Source organism: Mercurialis annua, linkage group LG6 (assembly GCF_937616625.2).
Source record: "Mercurialis annua linkage group LG6, ddMerAnnu1.2, whole genome shotgun sequence".
In the NCBI taxonomy this organism is placed as follows: domain Eukaryota; kingdom Viridiplantae; phylum Streptophyta; class Magnoliopsida; order Malpighiales; family Euphorbiaceae; genus Mercurialis; species Mercurialis annua.
The window spans coordinates 34,723,777-34,747,441 of record NC_065575.1 but is presented as its reverse complement, the minus strand read 5'-3'; the positions used below and the strand labels follow the sequence as shown (position 1 = coordinate 34,747,441).

The 23,665-nt window shown below is 30.9% G+C and overlaps 2 protein-coding genes across 7 annotated transcripts; both read right to left on the bottom strand.

Annotated features, from left to right (window-relative positions):
* Positions 1–15,648: 15,648 nt before the first annotated feature.
* Positions 15,649–16,338, bottom strand: LOC126688161 (uncharacterized). The gene has a single exon (XM_050382765.2). It carries the CDS (start codon positions 16,252–16,254, stop codon positions 15,796–15,798), a length of 459 nt encoding a protein of 152 aa, XP_050238722.1. The 5' UTR covers positions 16,255–16,338; the 3' UTR covers positions 15,649–15,795.
* Positions 16,339–18,604: 2,266 nt separating this feature from the next.
* Positions 18,605–23,395, bottom strand: LOC126687289 (jasmonoyl--L-amino acid synthetase JAR4). 6 transcript variants are annotated; one of them, XM_050381799.2, is made up of 5 exons: positions 23,229–23,395; positions 22,191–22,523; positions 21,989–22,090; positions 21,078–21,871; positions 18,605–19,638 (listed from the first exon to the last, which is right to left on the bottom strand). In XM_050381799.2, the coding sequence occupies exons 2-5, from the start codon at positions 22,484–22,486 to the stop codon at positions 19,100–19,102; spliced, it is 1,731 nt and encodes a 576-aa protein (XP_050237756.1). In that variant the 5' UTR covers positions 22,487–22,523; positions 23,229–23,395; the 3' UTR covers positions 18,605–19,099. The 6 variants fall into 6 exon arrangements, with proteins under 6 accessions (XP_050237756.1, XP_050237760.1, XP_050237757.1 ...); XM_050381803.2 differs by having other exon boundaries at positions 22,191–22,520; XM_050381800.2 differs by having other exon boundaries at positions 23,250–23,395.
* Between the last annotated feature and the right edge of the window lie 270 nt (positions 23,396–23,665).

Sequence of the window (23,665 nt, the reverse complement as noted above, 5' to 3'; positions counted from 1 at the left end):
AATGAAATCACCTTTTATTATATGCAAAATGCTATCTAAACTAACCTATTATAATTCATTTTATTATACCGTCTTAAGTTGCATATTTTTATTTCTTCAATTTTTGTTCTTATTTTTATTTTTATTTTAATTGACCTTTTAAATTAATTCACTTATTTATCACGTAAAACAAAATAGATTAAAATAGATGAATTAATAACAATACTAGTATATGTTTTTACTTTTTAATTTTGAAATTAATAACGCCATAATTATTGTTGTCAACTGACAAAGAATGAATACAATTTGAGGGGTGAATTGAATTCCATTTTAAAGAATAATTTGGTCTTAAATTGGAAGCATATCACTAGTTATATAATACTCTTTGGATATATCTAATCAGGGGTAGGAGCAATAAGACATATATTACGCTATATTTTAGTATCATATCTTATTATTTATGGAGAAATTCTTAGGTAGACCGAGTCTACCATGTCATCAATAGACTAAGTCACTCATAATATAACACTTCAATAAAATGATGTCAATATTGTAATGTCATCATTAAGATTTGAATGCATTTATTGCACAATTATTACAATATTGCCATCATTTTAATGAGGTGTGGTGTTATGAGTGGCTTAATCTACGGACGACGTGATAGACTCGGTCTATCTAAGAATTTCTCCTTATTTATGTTAAGATACCAATTTCTCGCTTTTACCATTGATTTGATCTCGTCCACAACTTGACGATTTCTTATGATTGTGCGGCTGTTGCGATTGGTGATTATTCGTTTGTTTGGTATTGTTGGTGATTTAATTCTTGTTGTTCGTCAGTTTGGTTGCTCGCCTTCTCTATTCGTCAGTTTGGTTGCTCGCCTTCTCTACTTATTTTTTGGATTTATTCTCTCTAACTAGTTTATTTAATTTGTTGTTTGCTGTTGATTTTGTTAATATGGCTGAAACTAGAGATGATTCACTTCAAGCAGTTAGGCTCAGTTAAATGGTAAAAATTATACTTATTGGAGTTATGTGATGAAATTTTTTCTAAAAAATAAATAAAAATAGAGTTATATTTCTGGTGCTTTTGTTAAGCCTGAGGATAGTGCAGCTGTTGATTATGTGACTTTGTTATATAAATGGAACGTGGATGATTCCAAGATTATTATTTGAATTAATAATTATGTTAAGCACTTGATAGGTACCCAGTTAGTAAAATATGAGACAACTAAAGAGGTTCAGGATCACCTAACTAGACTATATACACAGTCTAACTTTGCAAAATAATACCAGTTGGAGTCTAATAATCGTGCTCTGCAGTAGAAAAGCATAAGTATTCTTGAATTTTATGATGCTATGACTGATTTGTGGGATCAACTGACTCTCACAGAATCTGCTAAATTACGAGCCTTTGGGGCTTATATTGCACACGAAGAGAGGAGCAGAGATTGGTACAGTTTTTAATGGCTCTTCATGATGAGTTTGAGGGACTTCGAGGGTGCATTTTGCATCGTCATCCGTTGCATTCTGTTGATTCTGTTGTTAGTGAACTTTAAGCTGAAAAAATTCGTTTTAAGTCTTCTGTTGTAAAGAAAGTTTCTGATCTCTAATCCATCAGTCTTTGCCATACCTCCACAACCAAATTTCATTTCTCAATTCAGACCTTATAAAATTATTTTTCGGGATGAATGTGGTTTTTGTAAGCAGAAAGATCATTGGAAATCACAATGTCCAAAGCTGGATAAAGGAAAGCAGCAGCATGTTCAACAACAGCCTCATCAACAATCTCATCAATGGAGCTACCGAAAGTAATCGTCAAAGATATTTTTTTTTGAAAAAATTAATCTAAGAAATATTTGATTATAAACTAGCCATATATGAATTTTCTTTAAGTGAGCATTTAAAAATTATTACAGATAGAAAAAAAAACTCATGCGTATATCTCACACAAAAAAGGAGAAAATTCACCAATTTAGGAGAGATTCAATATTTTTAAGTCGAATTTTTGTATGCCCGCAACCCAACTTCCTCCTCTGAACCCTTTAACTAGTCTGTAAACTATTTTGATTAATAAATAAAATAAATGAGTTGTAAAAGAAGAATGTGGGATAATAAATTTGTTTGTGAAATACTTCAAATTTATACACCAATAATGAAATTTAATTTTTAATTTGTATTATTATAATTAGTAGTTTAAAAATTGAACTAATTGATAACAATCGGTTATTCCGTTTAATTTCTGCCTTAAAAACTAAAATAATTATTGTCATTTGCATTGCTTTTAAAACCGAACCGGCTAGTCGGACTAGATTAGCTGTGAACCAGTCAGCTGCCCGGTCCAATTTGATGTAAAATATAAGCAGCTAAAAAACGGTTGAAACTGGTAAAATTTGGTTATTCCTAAACCGGACAATTCCGGTTTTTTGTATCTATAATTTATTTATTTTGACATATATTTCGACTACTAGAGCCTATCATTTTATTAGATGTTAGTTACAGATGTTGGGATTTGAACCCACAACCTTAAAATGCATTTAGAGACGCCTTAACTAACTAGATTAGGTCCATACTGATTTTGAATTTATAATTAGAAACTAAATAATTATGTGGTCCCATATTTATATGTTTGTCGCACATACCACTTTTGTGTGCTTTTTTTTCTTCACATTACTTTTTTCTCTTTTATATTCAACATATTCTCTCTCTCTCATAAAACAACGTTATTTAAATTTTTATTTTTATTATTTTTCTATATTATTTAACGTGTCAGTTTATCATTTGGTCATTTTCTTGCTAATATATATATCTCTAACAACATAATTTAATTTGACAACAAAAACATAATTTAATGAGGATGTCCATAAAAACTAAAAAGAATACTTAAATAACATTATTTATCTCATAAATTGTTTTTACTCTCTTTCTCTCTCCAATGCACATTATTTATTTTAAATACTTTTAAATTAAATATTATATAATAAAATTTAATAATAATTTTTAATTTAAATATACAATTATAATTTTTATTTATTGTATTTGGTTCTATTATTTTTCATTTTAAAACTATTTTTATAAGAATTAAAAATTATTATTTTTCTCCTACAAGATTATTATTTTATACACACTAAAACATTTCTTGTTATTTTAATACAAAATTTTTTAGTGATTAATTACATTTAAAATAAAAAAAATAACAAAATTACCATAAAAACAATTGGTTTTACTCTGAATATCATTTAACTAAACAACTTTACATCAATACGAAAAAAACCAATTTTTCTTTTCATCTATGCCATCTTACGTATGCGTCAGAGCGCGTTAGTCTTGTTGGTTGACTGACGCGCGTCATAGGAGATTCCCACCCGCCTAAATCTATTCTCAGAGTACACCTTCACTCATGCACATTGCCCATCAATTTTGTTTGTATATTTATTTACTATTTAAATTTAAATTTAAAATATCAATATTAATTTTAATTCTAAAAATATAAATATATTAAATTTTAACAATATAAAAATATACAAATGATGTAATTTTAAAAAATTTAATTTTATGAACTACAAATATATTATTGATATATAACGAATATAGATAAATTATATATCATAATATATCTATTAAGTACGTTTAAAATATATATTTATCATGTATAAATTACGTATCATTGATGTATCTGTTACGTACATTTAAAAAATATATATTTAAAAAAAATACATCTTTAATACATATTATATACAATTTAAAAAATAAAATGTATCTAATCATGTATAAATTATGTAGTAAAAAAAACACAACTATCATGTATAAATTGTATATCAAAAATGTATCAAGTATATATTAGAAATGTATCAAATATGTCTAATAAAACTAAAAAAAGACGTATAAAAAAATAAGAAAAAGGGTTCGAACGGTCAAATTGTATCATATACGTATTACAGATGTATCAAAAATGTATCAATAATGTATCTATTATTTATCTACGATGTATCGGAGGTGTATCGATAATTGTCTTTTAAATATATTTTTTCATATTTTTTTTATTATAATTTCTTCATTTTTTATACCTAAATTAAAAAAAATTAATTCAAAAAAAATTATTTTAATAGCTATACAAAACTGTGTTGATTCGATTATAACTCATTAGTTCAATATCACATTACCGCAAAAGATTTCTATTAGAAATTCCATTCGCATAGCTCTATGCATGTCGTCTTTCTGGGTCACCCATCATTCGCACATGTAAATCATGACCATATACCTTGGGTGCCTTCTGGTTGGCTTTCCAAAAAGCCTATTCATGAGCTCCCAACCATTTCTGTATGATGTTCTAATATTGCGAACTTTCCTTTTTATTTTAATTTGGTCCAAATTTCATTTGTATTTGGTCTTCTTATCTTCTCAATTAAAAAACAATAAATCCTTATTATATATCTTCAATATCTTCTCCAATTCATCTACTTGCTATCAGTATTCACTTTCTGTTTTCTGCAACAAATTAAGACATTTATTTTCTACTTTATTTTCAATTAAAAAAATCCTCTTTACTTCACTGAGTCCATTTTCACCAGATTCAGTCATGCCATGTCATTTTTTTCTTCTTGCCAACCCATAAAATGTCGCCAAATATAGCTTAAAACCAACACAATCGTATAATTAATAAATAAAGATGTAAAATAAAAACCTAGTTCAAATGAGTAAAGGAAGCATCGAAGGATCTTTTTGTTTTTCACAGAGTAAAAAAATGAATGTGAAAAATACGATAAACATTGCACAATCCTTCTATCATAAAGAAACACCACCTTTTAAGGATATGCTTCACGTAATAGCTCATTTGAATATGCTAATGAACACAAACAGCTATCGCATCATGTGTTTTATTCTTGGACACATGTCAGGTTAAGGAAAATCGCAGTAAATAAAAACTAAATGGATTTTGTGCTATTAATTGAAATAATAACGGTAAAAAAGAAATAACTCTATCGGAGATGGCAATTGGTAAAAAGCAATTGTGATTTATGACTTTTCTTGTTATTTTCTCTTTAAAATATAGCATCATATTTTATAATCGTTAATAATATAATTGTTGTTTTAATAATTTTATTTATTAGAATTAATATTTTTTTTTCTCTAATACAAAATAATTATTTCACATACTCTTAAATATTGATCATTGAAAATATATATTAGACAATAAAAGTTTTAAAAATTGTTTTATTTAATTATACTTTTTGTTTTGTTAATTTTATATTTTTAATTTAAATTTTTAATTTAAATAATGTATAATTCCTAAAAATTAAAATAAAAACTCAAACCGAACTCATGCGTATATCTCGCACAAAGAGGGAGAAAATTCACCAATTTATGAAATATTCAATATTTTTAAATTGAATTATTCTATCCGTGCAACCCTACTTTCTCTTCTGAACCTTAAACTAGTTCATAAGTATTTCGATTAATAAACAACGAATGAGTTGTAAAAAAAATCATATGAGATAATAAATTTGTTTGCGAAATGCTTAAAATTTATACACCAATAACGAACTTTAATTTTAATTTCTAACTTGTATTATTATAATCAGTAGTTAAAAAACTGAACTAATAAATAACCATCGGTTACTCCTGTTAATTTCTGTCTTAAAAACTAAAATAATTATTGTCATTTGCATTGATTTTAAAACCGAACCAGCTAGTCGAATCAGATTAATCATGAACAGGTCAGCTGCCTGGTCCAATTTGATGTAAAACTCCAGCAGCTAAGAAACAATTGAAAACTGTTAAATCTAGTTATTCCTAAAATCGGACAAATCCATTTTTTAAATTTATATATTTATTTTTGACATAGATAGCATCCGACTATTAGAGTTTCATTTTTTAAAATGTTAATTACGGAGATGGAGTTTGAACCCACAATTTCAAAATGTACTTGAAAACGCCCTAATCAACTAGGATAGGCTCACACTTACTTTGAATTTATAGTTAATACTCACTTTTTATTCAAAAAGTAATTATGTGTTCACTCATTTATGTGTTTGCTCATCTACCGCTCTTGTGTACTTATTTTTTTTCTTCACATTATTTTCCGTTTCTTTCTCATATTCAACATATTCTCTCTCATAAAAAAAATATATTCAAATTTTTATTTTTATCTCTTGTATTGTATCATCTAACGTGATAATTTATTATTTGTTTATTTTCCTACTTATAATATATAGCTGAACAATGTAATTTATTAATGATATACATAGAACTAAAAAGAGGGTTTAAATAGCATAATTTATCTCATAAATTATTTTTACTTTCTTTCTCTCTACAACACACATTATTTTTTAAATACTTTTAAATAATAATTATTATAATTTATGAAAACTCATTTCCACATACAATAACAATAAGTCGATTTCTAAAAGGATTCGCCCACCGAAATCCACCGCAAGACTCGCCAAAGAACAACAAGCCAAAGACAACATCAACACTGACACCCTTAAAGCCAAATCTTACGGGATTTGCTGGCCTAATAATGAAGTTCATACAGATTTGCCGAAGGAGATGTTGACCGAATGCCCTAGAATTCGGCAAGTAAAGAAGACCAAAATCTGGACACGAATTTAAAATCAACTATAACAGCGATAAATAAGGAAGATTCTCGAAGACCAAACTCTTTAGATGAGCTAAAGATAGTGTCCTATTCAGAGCCAAACTATATTACAAGAAGATCGCTCTATTTAGGACTTAATCCTAAATAGAAATCATCCCCAAACAAAAAACATGCTAATTAGGAATTCTTTATTTATTTTGATTCAACTTCCTAAAGGAATCACTTGATACGCGTAAATTGTATAGCGTCTTTTCGAGTATTTTGTTAGCAATTTTTTCTACTTGTAGGATTTTATGCTTGAAAAGGTGTTTATGGATCAAAGCGGAATGTTGAGGAGCATGAATTAAAGTCAAAGTCGCAAAAGAGAAAGAATTGAAGATTCTGCCGGCCATAACAATCCTACCGGCCGGCAGGAATAGAAGGGCGGCAGGATGGCTCTCAGCAAAGCCATCACGTCGGGTAATGAAAATCCAGCCGGCTGGCAGGAATACCATGGTCGACGGGAACGACCTGAAAGTTCAAAAATGAGTTTCCTAAGTTCAAACCTTTCAATTTCATCTAATTTGTCCTGAAATGCATGATTTCGCTTCAATTTTGTCCAACCCTCAATTTCCAATTGATTTTGCATATGTGGCGCTTACGTGGCGCTGACTAGGCATTACCACACATATGCCATCATGCAAATACAAGGTAAAAAATACAAATAAATTCTTAGATTTTTCAAAAGAACATTTACACCCTCAAACATTAAATCGTTTTAACTTAACTTTTAAAATACTTACCAATTCTATATTTATGAATGTTTTTGAATATTTTCACCCTTTTCTTCATTTAAATATTTATAAATAAATAAAATTATAAATTAAAATTGGTAAATTATTTGAGACGAATCCATATCGTGTTCATCACGAAATAAATTATTTAAAAAATTAATTTAAATTTAAAAAATTATTTGAAAAATTAAAGTTCACCGCTCTCGAAAACCTCCACCTCCCCGAAAAATAAATCTAACCAAAACTAATTTCCGACCACCCCATCGCCGAAAGCATTTATCGGCCACCCACACCGTTACCGAATTTTTTTTCCGAATTCGTTGCCCCATGGAAAGAACAGACATGTTCTTTCATGTGAAGAACATGTCTGTTTTTTTTCGTTCTTTCGCATGGAAGAACAGACGCATAATGGAGGTTGGAAAAAAAAATCCGGCGACGGTGGTGGGTCAGTTGGAAAAAAGTTGGTCGGAAAAATTAATTTGATGGATTTAATTTTTTAATGAAATAAAATAGTTTGATTAATTTAATCGGGATTCAATGTGTTTAATTAGGTTTTGATTTATTTCAATTAATATTTTGAATTTAAATAATATTTAATTATTAATATTTAAATGAAGAAGAGGGTGAAATATGTTAAAAAAAATTATAAGTATAAAATTGGTAAAAAATTTAAACATTAAAAACTTAAATATACTTTTAACCTAATAATTGCCACGGTGGCACATTGTGTGGCACGCCACATCAACGCCACATAAGTATAAGCATGTTCCAATTGAGGGTTGGACAAAATCATGCGTTTCAGGACAAATTAGATTAAATTGAAAGATTGAAACTTTTGTGAAACTTTCTTAAAAAGTTTACCTTTTTTGGTTATTTGGCCAAATATAAACCTATAAAGCTTATGTAAATCGATGATTTCAGTGTTCAATTCGCGTTTAAATACTTGCAGAACATTATATTTTTTCCTTGTTCGTTTTTATGCGTTTTTGACTATTTTTGCATAAAAACGGAGCTGGAATGAGCTGGAAAACTGCTGATGTTGTCCCTAATGCCCGCCGCCGTCGCTGTAACCGGCGGCGCCGCCTGAACAAAGTGGCGGCGCCTCCACACAATCCCTTTGGCGTCGCTTGCCACACTGGCGCCATGTTCAGCAAACCCAGATCCCTAGAAATTCCCAAATTCGCCAGACTTCGATCCAGACTTCCAGCTGTACTTTCGGGCTCGTTCGGGCTCAGCATCAGGCCCGATTTGAACCCGAACATAGAGAAATTTTATGCATTTTAATGGGTCAGACCCACTGTAAATCTGTCCCATGAGCCCAGATATGTAACATAAAGTATAGATTGGGCCCACGAGCCCGATGCCCACAAATCCAGCATTTTTCAGAGCAGATTCAGGGTTCACCAAAACTCGAAATCAACCGCGGTTCAAACTGATAGAACTGTATCGACGAGACAGACAACTTCTATGTTCTGAATGAGAACCAGTTCTGACCACACTATCGGTCAAACCAGCACGAGTGCAAGCCACCCAAAAAGTTAACGAGGTTCAAAAGTATTTATAATCTTATATGTATATCAACTGCACATGGGCCAGTTTGCACTGTTTACCGCTTTCCAAAAGCATGGCAGATCCAATATTAATAGGCTAAAGGACTAACTACGTTAAATTAGCTAATCAAATAAATTCCAGCCAGTCATTTAGACATCTTACGACAACCACAAAAAAGTAGTAACGGTTGTATAGGTTATTCGAGACCACTTAATAAATCAATCAAACTTAGACACCCGGTTTTTAGGCTTTGTGCATATAATCAATTCAGACCATCCAGACTTATGTTATTTGCTAGAAACCGCCAGGTTTAGATGTATGCTTGGGAGTACCTGTTACTTTCTTTGCATGTCCAGTCCATATCGAGTCATATGCGCGTCAAACGTGTTTACTGCTTTTAAACTTGTTTATTTTCAGCACTATATCATATGAACTTCTATCAAATGTTACGATGAGAAGAAAACGAATATGTCTAGTAAATAAAGCTGGTAACTGATAAACCAAGCACACGAGTCTCGGGGAGGTCCACACCCGGTGTTTTGATCCGAAAATACGAGATTCTTACCGGAGGCGAGTAAGGTTATCCAGTCGGTAGAAAAGGCATTTCATAGTTGAACTAGGCGACGAATCCATTTTTCAAATGATTTTCAGATCAAAATGTCAGCCATAAGCCTGGGCGAGCGGCCCTAGAACCCCGCTCCGCTCACAAGTATGCATTCAAAAACTCTGATTGCTACCATTCCTAATCCAAAACAATGAAAGAGGCATTTTGAGTGTCTTGCAAAGAAAGAACGCAAAGTTGCAACGGAAGAAGAAATGAAATCTATTTGGCGAATTTAGATTTGAAATTGCATCCAAAGAGTGGTATCTTAAATTTTAAAAGGCTATATTTTGACTTGTGATTTTACGATGATTAACAAAGATTACTGTTTTTACAATTAAAAGATCAAAAGATAAATTTGTAATTCTATCTCTTTATGTTGATGATATTTTAATTGTTGGAAATGACAAAGAGTATGTCATCACACCATAGAATAGATAGTTATCTATAAACTTTGATATGAAAGATATAGGTGAGGCAGACTTCATATTGAGAGTTAAAATAAAAAGAGATTGTTCTAATAAGCTTTTGGCTCTTTCACAAGAGGGTTATATCCAAAAGGTTCTATAATATTTTAATATGAGTACTTGCAAGCCACTGGATACCCCATTGTCAAAAATAAAGTTTTAAGTTCAACAATATGCCATAAGAATCCACAAGAATAAAGAGAAATATCCACCCTAAGTACCATATGCTAGTGTTGTAGAAAGTCCAATGTATGATATGATGTACACTCACCAAGACATATGTATATTGATTATACGCGAGTTAGCTAGTATAACTACGCTAGAGACACAATTCCAAAAGAGAAATGGCGGTACAAATATATTTCTACGCATTGAAGTAGTAGTTGATCTCGAAGAGATGTATATCTTACACATGTTAAATCTCTTGAGTTGTGTGGAATTTAGATAATTGTATTTATCTATAAATATATCGTTAAACTTATATTGTACTCATTATATGTATGCAAAAATGATTATTATGTTTTTGTCATTAATTTCATTATATCATCACATCACATATATTATTTGTTAAAGGCTCAACAAAGATGTCACACAGATTTTAGATCGGCTCACTCACACGAGTGATCGCCTTTAGCGCTAGATGAGCGAGTGGAGATGAGATATGATGTTAGGATTATCGCCTTATATACTATATTTATAACCGTTTTGGATTGCCCGAATCCAAGTGATTTGTGATAGCCGGATGTGAGTTCTCATTATTACCTGCTAAGAGTAAGAGTTATGAGAATTCAAATTAGGCGTTATGAAATGATTGAACTAAGAGCCGTACAATATTCTATTTGACATCAAAGATATAAAGAATATTATAGCACATGATTCATACCATGTGTGCTTAAACGACCAAAAAAATGGTGGGAGAATGATTCCCTGCTTCTCCACTGTGTAAGACCATAAAGGATAAGTATATATTGTTATGTTTGCACCTTCATATTTTTTACTGCTATTTACGTTTTATTCACAATGTTTTCTATCTTAACTTGCTACCTATAGTTATGGATGATTCGGCCTATGGACCATGACTACAATAGCAGCTGTGTATAAAATTGTAAATTTTGAGTGAGAAGGGAAGATTTAATTCAGTGTTTTCATTAGCCGGCCAATCTTGTCAATTTTTGAAAAAGATATGACTTGATTATGAATACACAAGTATATATGTTGTTACATATTCTGGGAGGGAATAGAGTTTATCATTTTAAAAAGATAAATTTAGAGTACTGCAAAAATAATTATGATTTGTTTAAAGGGTAGAAGCTGCTATGTCATTCCTAACAGATGCATAGCTATAAGCTCCGGAGTGTAGGTATACTCACTAGGTCGCACAACTTTTGTACCAGTATGAAACAGTGATTATATTTTTGTAAATAGAGTATCTCGGAATGAAATATAACCCGTTATATGCGAGTGAGAGATGTTGGTATTTGGGTCGGGTCGCCCATGACAGATTGATCTAAATCCAATTGATTACATGGGTATGTATGGAAAGGGTGCAATACCTTTAATGTAAGGTTGCAACTCCATGAAAAGTGTTAACTTAATGAATAGTTACACTTATTCATGGCACCATTTACTTGCTTTATATATGTGAATTAGAGATACATAATTAACCAACACAAAAAGATAACTCAATTCTCTATCAAAATATATACAATGTGTATACAAGGTGGTGAAACACAAATATTTTTTATTGTGAAAATATTTAAATCAATCAAATTTGTAGAATCGATAAGTTATATGTGTTAGTGATATGCACTAGGTCAATCATGTTTGACCATGTATTGACTTTATCATTTTGTTATTTATTGATTGACAGTTTTTATCATTTTATATTATGATTAAAATACTTAAATGGTTAATTTTTTCTAAGGTCATCAAGTATGAGACTTGATAGTAGAACCCTTAGGTTTTATAAAAGAATTATATTCCATCTATCTCTAGTCTTAATAGTACATTGAGACTAGTATGATGTTGACTGATGATTATGTTTTAATAATCATGTATATGAGATATAAAGTCAAATTATAGGTGCTATTTGAGAAATAAGGCACTGGATGACCCATCTTGAGAATACTACATAGATAACTGTCATAAGTAATTATCATTACAGTTCTATTAGTATAATCCTTTGACCTTGAAATCATCATGGATTTCTACATAGTTATTTCATATTTTGATACAGTTTTACATTATCTTTAACAGGATAATGGAATAGATTGTCATTGGGTATGAAAGTAACTATATGAGAAATGTGAGTGACTGAGAAGGACTTTGTCCCTCATTTATTTGAGCAAGATATTTATGGGCCCTTTGAAAGAAGATAGACTGAAGGAAATGCATGACCATGCTAAATGAATTGATAAAGAGTTATCATTTTCAGTCTACTTAGAATCAGAAAACTAATGATTGAATATTATAAGGATGACAGGACTATGCCTTATATTCAATCTGGATATCGAGAGATAAAGAGATTAAAATATTATTGTAATTGGTTAAATCGGATAATCGATATTCATATAACTTGGGTAGTCATAATGTCTTGCTAGAAGCCGCTTATGACTTGTGGACCGAAATAGGGATTTCGGGCCTACTGCCAACGTTATATAAACCTACGGGGTCGCACACTAAGAACATGCCCAAAACAGTTATGGGTTGTATAAGGCCAGTAAAAAAAAACTCAAATCCTATAGATTCAAATATATATGTGTGACATTTAAATAGTTGGCCTAATCACTCAAAATCCTTTCACCTTTAAACTTGTTTTCAATTGCACCCTGACGTTGGAAAACTCTTTCAAAACCCTCCCACTTTTAAATTTCATTCCAATTGCACCCTGATGTAGAAAAATTCTCTCAAAATCCCCCCATCTTTAATTTTTTTTTTTCAATTGTACCCTAAATTAAAAAAATTTATAGTTTTGATTTAAAAAAAATTATTGGATATAATTTTAAGAAAAATGATTTTTTACATTATTAATAATATTAATATTTAATTAGAATATAGATTATAAATGAAAGATTATTTTAAATTTTTCACGTGAAAATAGGTCAATTTAATACTTTGGGTACAATTGAAAAAGAATTTAAAGGTGGGGGGGTTCTGAGAGAATTTTCCTACGTCAGGGTGCAATTGAAAAATCGTTTAAAGGTGGGGAGCTTTTAAATGATTAAGCCTAAATAGTTTAATAATAAGAAGTACAAAATAAAGGATGAAATGCATATAAAATAAAGGATGAAATGCATATACAAGAAAATCAAGATTCTATTGTTGCAGTTTTACGCATTTTAGCTCGACCATCTCGTTTTTTAGAATTCCTTCTTCATTGATCCTACAAAAAAAGTTACCAAAGTATAGGATCAACATGGTGCTTTTTTGACTTGAATTTTTGAATGCTCTTGTTCTGATTTGACACCCAGCCTTTAAATCACGAGGATTAATTTCTGCTTTATTTCAAAATGAACTAAGAGCAAATTTTATCATCTACTTCGATCAAAATTAGAAATCATCTTTAGCCAAATAAATGATTAGTTGTTATGATTTATTTTAGATCTAAATTCTTTCATTTAAGTTGTTTTGTAGCCGTTGAAGTATTATTTTCAGTTTTTTTAAAAAATTGAGAGGATAAATCTAAAAATATATACTGTTCCTTTAATTGAATTCTCTGAAATTATTTAAGTTTGTGTGTCTTGCTGAACAATATACGAGCCCACCACTAATAGAATTTATAAAAATAAAAATAATTGCTTGGTTGGGGTAAGTTAACTAGAAAAGTAGAATTTTCCGGGAAGTGATAAAAAATGTTACTTGTTTTATTTTATGTGTCATACTTCCCCTTGATTACGGAAGTAGCTTCCTTAACAAAACCTAGGTAAGTTGTATTTCCCTAATAATTAAGTTTCTGAGTAATTAACTTCTCGGGAAGTGTATATTTGCGAACCAAGCGAGTAATTTCTATATATTTTGTTTTCCATTTTAGTGAATGTTTCCCGTTTCTAAATTTAGCGAACAATTTCCGTTTTTAATTTTCGTTCCTCAAAGATAAACTGTTGGGGCTTTCTATATAATTATAAACTGTTATTTAAAGTTTTAGCCAAACCGATACTTCATAGTATATATAAATGCTCCCTAAAGTACTATACAATTGTTTCTTTATAAAAATAAGTGTTGCTTAAAATACGATATAAATCGTTGCCTTATAAAAATAAATGTTGCCGAAAGTACTATACAAATCGTTACTTTATAAAAATAAATATTGCCTAAAGTACTATACAAATTGTTACATTATAAAAATAAATGTTGCCTAAAATGAATTACAAAATTGTTACAGCGGATGTTTAAAACCGTCGCTTTTGTCATTAATTGTAGCGGCCGCAAATATAACTGATTTAAAAGCGTTGTAATAGACCTAAAGCAATGGTTTTTTTTTTTTTTGCACATACGGCAACACTTACCAATTAATTTTACATTTTTTACACTTAAAATGTAAAATAAATGACCAATATATATAATTCAAGAACATAAAATTCAGATTCTATAGATTTAAATGTATGTGTGTGACATTTAAATAGTTTAATATATACTGTTTCTTCATTTGGATTCTCGAAATTATTTAAGTTTTTGTATCTTGCAAAACACTATACGAGCTCACCACTAATAAAATTTATAAAAATAAAAATAAGATTCTTGATTTTCATATCCACTACCAATAGTATCGATGGCCGGCACAAACGACAGACAATCCACAAAAGAAATGGCAGTGTCAACCCGTGGACTTATGATATGTAAACTAAAATCAGAAGAAGGATGAGGTCGTTGACATTCTTTTGTGGAACTAATTTTATCATAAATTGACTTTGACATGCTCTATATTTGACTTTGTTAGGTTCAATGGTCTCTATAGGTCATTTCTGTTAGTGCAATGTCTGGAGTTAAAAACATTGGTTACTAAAATTTGGTCTAATTTTAAAAAAGATATTTGAAATTGATTTCTTTTTTAGAAGTTACTGAATTTTAATTTGTTGATCGTTCGTCGATATTTTAAGAGATAAATACGAATCATATCACTTTTTAATTAAAAAATATCCATGTCGAATTAAAGTTCAATAACCTAGTAATTACATCAAAGACCCCCAATATTTTTTTTACACGCAATGTTTGATTATCGACGGATAAGTGCTTCTAACAAATTTGGCAAACCCCTGTTTTGTGATTTTTGTGTATGCCTTCACTATATAATTATTCTTAATTTATAGCAATTTAGCTAAATATAAACAACTTTAGGCGCATTTTTTTTCGGTAGAAATTCTTGGCGCCCTGCATTAATATGTTTCTTTCTATTTTAAAGTAAATGAAAAAATCCAACGGCCGATAAACTTTAGTTCAAGTAGCATATGCACTAGCCATAGATTCTTTTAAGGTTTCAGATTGATCTTTCCATAAGTGCTAAAATTTCCATCCTCGTTATAATAGGCGATAAAAATAAATAAAGTCCAATAAATCATCTACATCAATAATACAAAAATAAAATATGAATGCTTTACACTTGAAAAGTATAACAAATGACCATATGTATATAAAAATATAGCAAACACAACGGTTCTTAAAAATTTGAAAAAAAGCACTTAAAGAAAATAAAATTCAAATCTAATATATTCAAACATATGTGTGCATGACATTTAATTTTTTTAATAACAACAAATAAAACTAAACAAGAATGAAATACAAATTTTAATCTTAAAACAAGAAAATCAAGATTCTGTTGTTACATTTTTACCTATTTTAGCTCTTCTCGTTCTGTAAAAATATTCCTTCTTGATTGACTAAATCCAAACCTATCGGAAAACCCACGACGAAGTTTACGTTTCACTTTCTCCGGCTTCTCATCTCCGGCATTCCTTCTGTTCCTCCGCAGTTTTGCCCTAACATATCCGCTCAAACTCTTAACCAAAGACCTCCGATCATCACGGCCACCGTTTCCGGCACCGGAGCTGACAACAAGAGTGGTGGAAACAGCTACATGATCATCGGGGGATATTTTATTATTTGAAATTCTTGATGATCCAAACGAGGGAAGTATCATAAGATGACGTTCGATCAGATGGCTAAGTGTTACCACCTCATATGAGTCATACAATGGACTACCTAAATCCCATACAGCTAAATTTTTCTCTTCATTTTCTTTCTCATTTTCTCGGGAATCTTGTAATGTTGTTTTCATGGGATTTGAGTTCATTTGTTTGGTTTTGTTTTTGTGATTAGTGTTTGGTTTTAAAGAAAGTGTTTTCAAGAATAGTGAGTTTTTTTTAGAAATTTAAGGAGCTGGCAAGTTTTAATTGGGACAATGCACGCACCTTCTATTTTTTGTGTCGTTAAAATACCCTTTATAATTATAGCTTAATGTTAGTATTAGAGGGATAATATTGTACTTTTGGGTTGTTTAATTAAGTTGTCTTAGAGAAAAAAAAATAATTAGTTCAAGTTGGGTGAAGAAAATGACAGATCTGCTGATTATTTAAAATTTGGGGTTTACAACCAAATTCAAGTAATATAATGGATTCATTGATTCACAATGATTTAATATGGTAATCTATACATGTTTAACTGATATATCTATTAGATATTTTCAACAAACATGTGAGTATTCAAATTTATAATTGGTCTTGTCTTTCTTGTTATGATTTTTCAAAAAATTTATTCTTTCCGTCTCACCACGGATTTGGTCTAGTGGTCTAAATCTCAGTCATCTGGGCGCCAAAAATCGCGGGTTCAAACCCCGGCTACGCCCTTTCTTAAAAATGGAGTGGTTGAGGTTGGGTTACTGACCATTATAACCCAGAATTACCAGGTACTTGCGGGCGGTTCACATTCCGGGATTTGACAATGATATTGAGTTTCGGCTCAGTAGAGTGAGTCCTCGTCACAAAAAAAAAAACAATCAAAAATATTATATTGTTAAAAATAGTTAATTAAAGTTAAATCCTTATAATGTTCCGGAAATACCTTTTAATTTTTTTAAACTGAATAATTATATATTAATGATTTTAAAAAGTAAAGTCACTTTAAAATATTTTAATAATTTTGTCGATATCTACCATTTAAAATAATCATCTTTTCTATTTTTATGAAACACTGAAATAATACTAGCTTCTTCCATTTTTATGAAACAGAGTAAGTAAATAATTTTTTTCTTTATTGAGATATTTAAATTATGGAGTGTATTGTATTTCATAATTAAATGAGAATAACAAATACAGTGTATGTAATGATTTTTGATATTTGATGACCCTTGTTTTCTAACAAGCTAGTCATCAAAATTAATTTGAGACCTCATTTTTCTTTTTCACACACTCTTCCATCAATTCTAATGATTTTTTACGAGTCATCTGATTACTATCCACAATATTTTATTATTTACTTAATTTACAATTTGGTATTTATAGTTTATTTTTATTTAACTAAAGATTTTATTTAATTACAGAGTTAAGCATAAATAAATAATATAATATTATACTATTATGGAATAATTTGACACATGAATATTAAAATACTCTAATTATATATTTTCATTAAAATATTAAAATTAAAACATAAAAATATTAAATTAATAATTTTAGGCCTAATGTCTTAAAAAACCCCGACCTTTTAGCCCCTTTTCAATCATACCCTGACGTTGAAAATTTGTCAATTTTACCCTATTTTTTTATTTTTGTGTTTCAATTGTACCCTGAAAAATTAAATTAACGTCTTTTGCGTTTGGAAATTTGTTTAAAACATTCTCCATGTCTCGCATATATTAATTGTATATTTTTAAAATTTATTTAAATTTAGTTAAATTAATTAAGAATTTAAATTAGTGTTAATTTGATTATGGTTTTTAGTTAGTTTTTAAAAATAAAGGACTTATTTGTACTTTTTTGAATAAAAAAGAATTTAATTTCATGTTTAGACTTAATTAGTTGAATGATTTCATCATTTAAGTAAAAAAATTAACAAAAATTAAAATATTGGGGTACAATTGAAAATGGAAAATTTAAAAGTGGGTAAAATTGACAAATTTTCAACGTCGGGGTAGAATTGAAAAAAAGTTTAAAGGTGAGGGGTTTTTGAGTGATTAGGGCATAATTTTATGAGACGATAATTTAAAGACGAAACATACTACCACAATATTACATAAATTAATGTTATATTTATTTTTAGTAATTTTATTATAATCAAGTTTTAAATAATATACATTTTTATAATAGAAGAAATTTTGATAACGTTTTATTTTTAAAATAAAATTAATATTATATATGCTAATTGGATGAATATGTAACAAAAATAAATTTATGGGAGTAATTGGTAAAAAGCGTATAAAAAGTTAAAGTTAAATTTTTTTGAAATATTAAAAATAGAAAAAATATACGACTTTTTAGTGTTGGATTTGATGACTGTTGTTGGAGTGAATTTGATGATTTTCATCAAATTAATATCTGATCATTTATTGTTTAATGTTTGTTATCGGAGATGGTCTTATGGAATCCATCAAATTCACCAAAATAAAAAGGTTGAACATAGAAGTAATTACTGATGATAGCCGTACATTCTAAATTTGACGTATTTTTATTTGAGCATTCACTTCTTTTTACCCTTACAGTGTACAAAATGTACTTTCAGCACCCTAACAATACAGAAAATGATCCTGTCTAGATAGAAAATATACTTTCAGCACCCTAACAATTTATGTGATCCGGTCTAGAAAAAAATCCAGTATTTATAAAGAGCCTTTTCTTGACTGCTAGTTGTTGAAACATACTATTTGTCCATCTAACGTTAAGAAATGTTCGCAGTCTGTTTTTACCTTCATTGCAGTACTACGTCGTAACTACAGTCTACGACGTCGATAATCGAATTACCGACCTGTCGTTTCTTCAGGTATATCCCAACTTTGAGAGCTGGGCTCTAGATGTAGTAGCTATGTAGCATAGTTGTAACTGGCTGCTAAGTAGACTGCACTATTATTAAAAAACATCATATAACACAGTTCTCACATTATTACTTTTTATTTGGCAAAAAAAAAAACATTATTACTTTTTTACTCAATATGCAGTGCTGAAGTAGGACTTGACAACATTATCATTCAAGATTTGCAGCACCATTTTGTTTGACGGACCGATACATCGAGGAGTTTTAAACTGGCTAACAGCAGCACCTAGCCCCAGAAAATGATCTAATATTTTCTGAAAGGTTCCTCCATCAACCACTCGAAGTTCAAGGGGTCCAATGCTGCGGATCTTGCGCGAACTAACGTAGCCTGCATCGATAAAAGATTTATCCAAGCAATTGCAGCACTCTTGCAAGGCCTCCCCTGTTGGTTCCCCGCTAATTTCCCAGAAGATTACGTAATGACCCGGCTCACTACTACGGTCCACTAAACTGCTGAAATCAACAAGTTCTAGTTTCTCTTCAGCTAGAGGCTTCACTGCTTCTTCCACAGCCAACTGTAAATCTTTCTCTGTGTTCTTATCAATGTTTACAGTTAGCAGTAAGCTTCTTCTGCACACAAATTTCAATTCTGGGGTTTTGTTATGAAACCCCATAACCTTCACAATATCTCCTAGTCTGTATCTGTACAAACCTGCAGGTTACCATCATCATCAAAATTTAACCAAAATAATAACAAAGCTTTTCAATCAAGAATACAATAATGGAAAATAGATAATAACTAATCAGTGTCACATGTAGCCATGTACAAACGATAATTCAAAATGATTAATAATTATAAGGTCCTAAACAATTATTTACCAACTAAAGACATTTTCAATCTAAGATTCCATTGACACTTGCTATAAAACATTGACTCTAATTTTTTTATCAAACATGTGTATTTATTCTGTCCGCGTATTAAATAGTTTTTCCATTTCTTTGAAAAGAGCTACACTACTCGAGTCTATGAAGATAAACAAATGCAGTAATGTCCTGTTGTGCACACACAACATATCATAACTCCAGAAACAGGACATCTAAGCTACCTACTCCTTGTTTGTGTAGTTTGAAAGCATATTTCTTTTTCTTAAAAAAACCACCATGCGGAAGAAACAATTCAGAATAACTTTTTTAAGACAAATCCATTAAGAACTAAAAGATGAAGCAAGAGAACTAAAAAATAGTTAAAATGCTAACCCAGAGAACAAAAGGTGAAAACTGAAACTAGAAAAGAGTCTTGTTTCTTTTGGGCATTCTAGCTAAAAAAAAATGGTTCTTGAAAGAACATAACACAATCTCTAATTTGCAGTTTAGACACAAAATACAACTAATGATTCACAGTCTTTATATATCCAAAAAGTGGTGGTAAAACGGAGTAACGTCCTATTCTCCTGACAAAAGCTCAATGCACTTCTATTTCTCTTTCTTTTGTGGTCCACTCATAAGACAATGTTCATTCAATTCATAATACAAAGGTTTACTTTCGGAAAAAAATGCCGCGATTAGCAATTTAGTACAGCCACGGAGGCTTGATCCAAAAAAGGAAACATCCTTTTCCTATGGTTGTGGTTTCCATAGAGAACATAAAACAAACACACCTAGAGCTGGTCCCGGTAAGGTGGGAAAAAAAAAAATCTGTCTAATGTGAAACACAGAAATTTAGCAGCAAAAAAGAGAAACAGATGCATGCATCTCATTCTCCCAACCAATGGGACCACTGAAGTTTAATACTTCGCGATGGTGATGCTCAGACCAAAATAGTTAATAAATTATAATTGATGAACATATGATGGCATGGTAAGCACAGCTAAAACATTTCTTTAGTACTCACATGGGCAGAATATTGTCATTAAGTGGCTTTTACTAACCTGTTGATTAGATTCTAAATTCACATGGAGTAGAAATTAATAGATTAAATTCTAATGGGGCAATAATTTTATCACTTGTTTATCCTATGGGGCAATGGATTATGAATTTTAAAACCTCAATCAATTAAAACAAGAAAAAAATCCAAATTCAGTAAAAATCCCTCAACTCTAAAGTCTGATTTCAAAATAGAAGAATCATGCCAAGGGTGGAACATTTAGTTACCTGCATAATTGGTAACAATGATCTCATACTCTTCTCCAATCTTGACATCAGCTAGACCCACTGGCTTGGGCTCTGTATAGATGCACTCACCATTGTCCCTAAGAGGAATGAATTCGAAATATCCAATGTCAGGTACCACAGCAAAAGTAGCCAACTCAGGAGGCAACAGCGGATTGACGTTTGCTCCAATCCACCCTTCTGATGCACCATAATCAGCACTCAACAAAGGTAGCTCCCCCGCGTAGTGCCTCAGTTTTTTCAAATAAGGCTCCATTGACCCGGTCATTATACCGTAGACATACTTGGCATTAGGAAAAAGTTCTGGTATCAATCCATACCAGTTACTCAATCCTGAACATTTGTTACGGAGTAAATCAGCCAACTGAGCATTTGGCTTAAGAAGTTGAGACATTGCTGCTCTGATGGAAGGGGAAGTGACTCGGCTGCTGAGTACTCCACTCTGCAAGTCATTACACAGTTCTTCCCAGACTTGTTCAAAGGTTCGAAACGCAAGAACAATGCTATGAGCAAACGAAGAGAACAAAAATTGAATATCTTCGCGAAAGATTAACCCGCACAAGAGATGGCAATATAATGATTGGTGGAAGTCAGATCCAAATATTACTTCAGTAGGACTGCAACATTTGAACTGCAATTCCTCCAACGCATATTTATAGTAAGGATTGCGATATAGATTCGTTGTGGCAGTACCAACAGCCAAGCCCCCCTTTGTTTTCCCCTGCTTGCTACTGAAAATGAACTCTAGGGCTTTGCCATTTCCAAGAGGGAATTCTCTGCATCGTATAAGCCTTCTCATATCAACAACACGACTAATCAACCAATAAAATCACTACTACACTAAAAAAATTGAAACTTTTCAAGCAAGCAAAGAAAATTACTCAATTCAATACCTATTTCGGAAGGCAAAAGAAGTTCTAAAAATCTGCAGAGTGTTATCCAACAACTGATCGGTGAAAGGTATAAACTTGGGCTTCCCTTGAGTCGTACCAGAACTGCAATAAAACTCAATAATCATCAACACCAAGAATTGAAAAACCATCACTACCCGACATTAATAAAACACAAACACTCGAGAACACAAGCTCTCAGTACCTCAAAGATATAGTGGTGATGGGCTTTCCGGTGAGAATAGGCGAAGTATCACCATCCGCGATTCTTTGAATAAAAGGTTCCAAATTCTGGTGAGTACACAGAGGAATACAATTCTTGAAACTCTCAGGATCAGTTCTTCCATTAAGACCCAAACTTTGTAAATACTCTGCTGATCCATTTTCTTCAAGAATCTTCTTAAGCGTCTCGTTTTGTACCTTTTCGACATCCTTAGTTATTGCTTCAAATTTCTCTATCACTTCATCAACATTAACTACTTCCATCTTATTTTCTAACATCTTCACTAGAACCTCTTAAACCTGTGAATGGATTCTGCTGAGATTGAAATTTAAGACCCAAAAAAAACCTTATTAGGACGGCATGAGAATATATGCTTGCAAGAAAAGTTAACAAACAACTAAACTAAAGCCACATTCAATTCACACAAAAAATCCATTAATTGTTCAAATTCAAATTAGTGGGGATTCAATACAGTGAACGGATTCAATTCCAATGAGTTATAACTCAAATTATACAAGCGCTGAATAGCAAACTGCTATATATCATGGGTTCAATATCGTGAGTTCAATTCCTGCCACAAGCGCTCAATTCAGTGAACTAAAACCTCTAGTCAACGGAGTTTTCTATAGCTTTCTAGAACTGAAATTTATAAAAAAAAAAAAGGAACTGCAAAATTCAAATTCAATAAAAAAAAATTCATTTACCTTAGAAACGTTAATCTGAATCTTAAAAAAAATTGAAATGATCAGTTGAAAAGTGCTTAGACTGAGCAGTGAGTAGTGAGAGCAAGAGTTAAATAGAAAATCGATTAAAATTGACTAAAAGAAAATTTAAAAAACAAAATCTAAGGCCAAGTGAAGAGATAGCCAAGAAATCTCGTGAGTTTGATAATAGTCAACGCGGTTAATGCAAAGTACAAATTTCTAAAAGAAAAGAAAAAGATTTTGTCGCAAGTAAAAGAGTAACAACCAAATACAGTAAAAGAGTAACAACCAAACGAAAAAGTAGTAAAACAGTTACCGGAGAAACAGAATAGAGTACCGGAATTTGTTGTTGAAGAGTGAGTTATTTAGAAATTCCGGTGGCCGGAGTGTGAAACAAGTGTGAGAGAATAATGCCAAAATGAATTTGGATTGGTTCCAAGAGATGATTGAGCTGCCCAAGATTCTTCCATTAGTATATATAGGCGTTAGCATTTGCTTGCTGCCGTCCACTTTCTATGCTTTTTTTTAATTTTATTTTCTTTTAATGTGCTGATTCATTATGCATGACATGCTAAATGACGATTAAGACCTTGGATTTTTACTACGTTCCCAATTCTTTTGGAATTATTATCTCCAAGGAAATTGTTATAATAAAGTAAAGAGTCTTTATCCTATTCAATTGCTGTATTACGTCATATACTTTCTCCGTTAGGGGTGTGCAAAACCGAACCGAACTGATAAGTTTGATTCGGT